General features: G+C 33.4%; 1 protein-coding gene across 1 annotated transcript in view; it reads right to left on the bottom strand.

Moving 5' to 3' along the window:
* Window positions 1–2,677: 2,677 nt before the first annotated feature.
* The window catches only part of LOC107751332 (TBC1 domain family member 2A-like), a 19,055-nt gene continuing 16,177 nt past the window's right edge, over window positions 2,678–5,555 (bottom strand). The window contains exons 14-15 of the mRNA XM_016567014.1: window positions 4,869–5,064; window positions 2,678–3,858 (exon numbers count right to left, since the gene is read on the bottom strand). Coding sequence (XP_016422500.1) covers window positions 3,808–3,858; window positions 4,869–5,064 — 247 coding nt within the window. The 3' untranslated portion in view covers window positions 2,678–3,807. The remainder of the gene's footprint in view (window positions 3,859–4,868; window positions 5,065–5,555) is intronic.

The raw sequence follows: 5,555 nt of genomic DNA, 5'->3' as shown, positions 1-5,555 counted from the left end.
ATCATGGTTTCCACAAAAATATGAAGCGGCAAAAACTGATCCTAACATTAATAATAATGAGAAGTTTCTTGAGCACCAAATCAGTATATTCTGAAGGATCATGTGACACTGAAGACTGGAGTAATGATGCTGAAAATTCAGCTTTGCATCACAGGAATAAATTCCGTTTTAAAATGTATTAAACCAGTAGCATTATTTTACAGTATTACTGTTTTTAATGTATTTTTAATCAAATAAATGCAACCTTGGTGAGCATAAGAGACTTCTTTCAAAAAAATATAAAACTGTAATAATTCCAAACGTTTGATGTGTACCTAGAAATGGTTAGCTTCAGAGCTAATTCAAAACACAAGGCTACTCCTGTTCATAAATCAGCAGCGGGGCAATTCTGGTGCTGCGATGTGGCTTGGACATTGTCTTTGGTTGTTTAAGTAACATGACTTTGCCTCACTTGACAGAAATTGAGAGCATGAGCATGCATGATGCTAATCCACAGCATAAAGCGCTGATCTCTCCTTGGGTGCAATTCTTCGAAAAAAGGCGAAATGTTGCCTTTTCTTTTTGGGAGATATTTACTAATGTTAGCTTTTACATAGTTGTCTTTACAGTACGACATTTACTATTTAATTAGTTCAGTTTTGATTTAATTCTTTGCAACCAGTGGAGATTTTGGTCTTTTAAGCTAGTGAGATTCTAGGGGCTCCGACTTTCATATCCGCATCAAACTTAAGTCTTCCTACTCATGCAAAGTATCTTGAAAGGAAACATCGTTTTATTTTCTACTAGATGGTACTGTGGGAGAGGAGAGTCACATGAAACTTGCATTTTGCCTTAACCAACTGAGTGAATGTCGCCCCCTGCTGGATTACATAGACTAGTTGAATGCAGCACAGGACTCGAAACAGAAACAGCTCATAAGCCTTAAACAGATCTAACCATTCACAGTAATTTAACTAACCCATCAAATGCCAGAACATGGTAAAAACGGCTGAGGAGAATATATATATAATTTATTCATGCACAGAGGAATCTGCAGTCTATTGGTTTTTGTTTTCTAACAAATGTCCGGTTTAGCAAAAATGTTTGTGATGTGTGCAGGTTTTGTATGGATGTTTTGAATGTTACATATTGATAAATACTGTCTGAGGAATAGAGTTTTTTCTTTATCATTTTTATTCCATGTTTTCGTGTCTTGCATTGGAGGGAAATGTTGTGAATTGTCTTACAATTTTTTTTGGGAGGGTTCAGAAATGAACACAGTGTACCTATGAGATATTAAGGAGCATGAATTAAGAAAAAAAATCTTAAGAGATGTAACATTTGCCACACAAAACTTATGCTGAAAGCATGTTAAATATTGCACTAAGATGGCATACATTAAACACAGAGATGAATTAATGATAGCTGTAAAACATTTATAGTTAAAATCGTTTTTTCTTTATCATTTTTATTCCATGTTTTCGTGTCTTGCATTGGAGGGAAATGTTGTGAATTGTCTTACAATTTTTTTTATTTTTTTGGGAGGGTTCAGAAATGAACACAGTGTACCTATGAGATATTAAGGAGCATGAATTAAGAAAAAAAATCTTAAGAGATGTAACATTTGCCACACAAAACTTATGCTGAAAGCATGTTAAATATTGCACTAAGATGGCATACATTAAACACAGAGATGAATTAATGATAGCTGTAAAACATTTATAGTTAAAATCGTCTTATAGCGCATTCAATATAGAGATGTTTCATAAATGTTTAAAGAAAATCTTCTCTGTCAACAAAATTGTCTTTTAAATGCTTGACGTTGCAGTTTCTGGTTACGCAACCCACAGTTTTATCAGGTAACATAAACTTGATGACTGAACAAGTAGGTTGTGTTTAAAGATGAACGGTGGAACTTGCCTTTTAGAGTGAATCTCACAAAAACATGTCATCCCAAAATCAAAAGAAAAAAAAATATTTTGCCAAAAAATATTTGAACCATTAAGGTTGTTTGTAATTGTGTAATTTGAAGGGAAATGTGCTTAATTTTCATTACTGTAATGCATCTGTATGTTTTAATTACATTTAAAAAAAAATATTTTTTGGCCATTACTTTATTATTATTATTCTTATTATAAATATTTTTTTGTGTGTAATTTAACAGTATGTATTAATTTAACAGAGCATAAAAGAAAAATACAATTAAAAAAAATATATATATGAGATGTTTCATAAATGTTTAAAGAAAATCTTCTCTGTCAACAAAATTGTCTTTTAAATGCTTGACGTTGCAGTTTCTGGTTACGCAACCCACAGTTTTATCAGGTAACATAAACTTGATGACTGAACAAGTAGGTTGTGTTTAAAGATGAACGGTGGAACTTGCCTTTTAGAGTGAATCTCACAAAAACATGTCATCCCAAAATCAAAAGAAAAAAAAATATTTTGCCAAAAAAAATTTGAACCATTAAGGTTGTTTGTAATTGTGTAATTTGAAGGGAAATGTGCTTAATTTTCATTACTGTAATGCATCTGTATGTTTTAATTACATTTAAAAAAAATATTTTTTTGGCCATTACTTTTTATTATTTATTCTTATTATAAATATGTTTTTGTGTGTAATTTAACAGTATGTAATTTAATTTAACAGCATAAAAGAAAAATACAATAAAAAAAAAATATATATATATATATATTATACACAGTACATATACAGTACAATACAGTAATGATGATTGGGAGAATTGTACTTTTTTAACAACAATGTCAAAAATGCAACCAAAAAAAAAAATCTAAAAAAAATTTGTTTATGCACAAACAGGTTTTGTGAGATACATCTTTTGATGCTGAACTAAGATCAGTTTTTTGGACTTGATAATTGAACTTAGGGATTTGGACCGGAAAACTGACCTTACAATGGGCATTTACTGCCTGAGAAAGTTTTTATTTATTCTTTTTTAAATGGACTCTAGTGTCATAATCACTGGAACAGGATCTTTTCTGCCTCAGACAGCGGCTTTGGCTCACAACGCCTCTTTATATTGCCAAATGTGCACAAAAAGAAATGTAAGGAGTACACAAACTCTCTTTTATGCTACCTGGCTGAAAACCGGTTCGCTTTTGTTTTTGTTCACAGCCTTTTTCTTCTTTCTCTAAATCACTGAAAGCATCTCAGTAACAGCCGTGACATCTAGTCCTGTCAGTGTGTATTAGAAAGAGACAGACGAGCTGTGCTTAGAGGCAAGCAAGTAAACCCATAACATCTGTATACACACACACACACACACACAAGCCATTTTTGTAGGAACAGTTTACGTTCCTACAAAAATGGCTCACACACACAAAAATGGCACACTCACACACGACCTGCATGCTCCTGACCTGGGATTTTTCTAACTCTTTAAAACAATGAGCCATTTTTGTAGGAACGTGAACTGTTTGGCATTAGAATACATGTGACTTAACACTGATAGAACAATAGCTTTATTATGCGACAAGCCACTGTTTTTATTTTTATTTATTTTTTTTTGAGATGAGATTGTGAGTCTATTTCTCCTCTTCATTTTGGGAAACTGTGCTTCTGTTCACATGTGTCACACGGGGGAATAGGCCGATTCTGTTATCGGATACAGTCATGGATAGGCAATACATCAGTTTACTCCTCTGGTGTGATATTAGCTATTAGCTCTTACCTGCAGTAAAGTTGTTTGTAACATTGAACTAAGTTTTTGTTGATTTATTTGATTTTTATATTTATGATTTCATATGTATCCTGTTTTTTAAAGTAATAAAACGGGGGGAAAAAAGGACAATGTTTCTTCAGATGTGTCAGCTGTTCGAATAGACTTCACCATGGATTTTCTCCGATATGAAGACAAACTGAAGTGAAAAACAGTTTTAAGGTTTATTTATTATGTGCATGTTTTTGGCATAATATCATTAATCTGTGAACTGTGAATGAGGCTGATAATATATGCATGCATGTTATATGTGACCCTGGACCACAAAAGCAGTCTTAAGTCGCTGGGGTATATTTGTAGCAATAGCCAAAAATACATTGTATGGGTCAAAATTATTGATTTTTCTTTTATGCCAAAAACTATTAGGATATTAAGTAAAGATCATGTTCCATGAAGATATTTTGTAAATTTCCTATTGTAAATATATTAAAACTTAATTTTTGATTAGTAATATGCATTGCTAAGAACTTCATTTGGACAACTTTAAAGGCGATTTTCTCAATATTTAGATTTTTTTGCACACTCAGATTCCAGATGTTCAAATAGTTGTATCTCAGTCAAATATTATTTGCTTATTAAAGCTTATTTATTCAGCTTTCATGTGATGTATAAATCTCAATTTCGAAAAATTGACCCTTATGACTGGTTTTGTGGTCCTGGGTCACATATAAACAGTAGCAGTAAAAGTATTTCAAAAACATTAAAAAAACCCTTAAAAGCCTCAAATTTAAGATCAGTGAGAGATCAGTGCTGCTTTCGGTTGCCCCTTATTGGTAAAAATGACCATTTTGGTCAATCCATTTGTGAGGTGTCTTTGCTATCAGTTGCTCACCTTCATGTTATTCTGATAAAAGCACCAAAAAGCAGCTGAGGGAAAGATTTTTTGCAAATAATGATATTTGTGTCTCTTCCTCATGCTACCCATTATATGGGTTTGGAATATAGTTACATAGATTAATTTATTGTGCTTTGTTGTCTTTTTGAATCCATCTCCATTCACTTTCATTAAATGGAAAAGGACTGAATCTTGTGTGTTTGGAACAACATGAGGGTGAATAAATGATGAAGAGTTCTTTTTCTTTAGTGTTTCTCATACAGCATTCAAGGCTGTGTCACATTCATCAAGAGCTTATGTTTGATGTCTTATACCTCCTCTTCATCTTCACTAGCCAGGGTGTCCAGCTCTTTGTCTTTGCACTGGACGTGTTCAGCTTTGTATGCTGTCCGTAAGTTCTCCAGCTCTTGAATCTCAGCATGGAGGCGTTCCAGATGTGTGGCGCGCCGGTTCTGTAGCAGCTTCATGGGCAGTGGGTTCATGTCGTTGAAGGCAATGCTTGTCAGCTTCCTGTGAACGAGAAAGACGATGTATATTGAGGAAACTCCAGCGATGAATTAGCTGCCAAGTTTATTTCCTGCAGAAACCTGTGGTTTGGAAAGACTCTCCCCAAGCCAGCTTTTCTTCTTTGTGTTTTTGAAACTATGCCATGCTCTGCAAGCAGGAGTAAGCAGGTACGCGTACATATAGTATCAGGAGCATATATTTTAAAATAGTCACACCACAGGCACAGAGGCATCTGACCCATATTCCGTTTTTATCTGTGTGACTGCTGCTCAGACAGATGCAGGCTGCTTTGTTTTACTATGGCTCAATGAATTATATATGGTGATGTCTGACTGTGGCAGAAATAGCTCCACTGTCACTGTCTACAATATGAGCTCCAGAGAGAAATGGTTTAATTAGTAGGACTTTTATGAAGTAATATAATTAAGATTTTATATAGTATTTCTTATATAGTATATATATATATATTTTTTTTATATAGTTTATATAAATAT

The sequence above is a fragment of the Sinocyclocheilus rhinocerous genome, unplaced genomic scaffold (genome assembly GCF_001515625.1).
Source record: "Sinocyclocheilus rhinocerous isolate Xijiao unplaced genomic scaffold, SAMN03320098_v1.1 scaffold1233, whole genome shotgun sequence".
In the NCBI taxonomy this organism is placed as follows: Eukaryota; Metazoa; Chordata; class Actinopteri; order Cypriniformes; family Cyprinidae; genus Sinocyclocheilus; species Sinocyclocheilus rhinocerous.
Note: the sequence above shows the minus strand (reverse complement) of the source record. Positions and strands in the feature narration are given on the sequence as shown.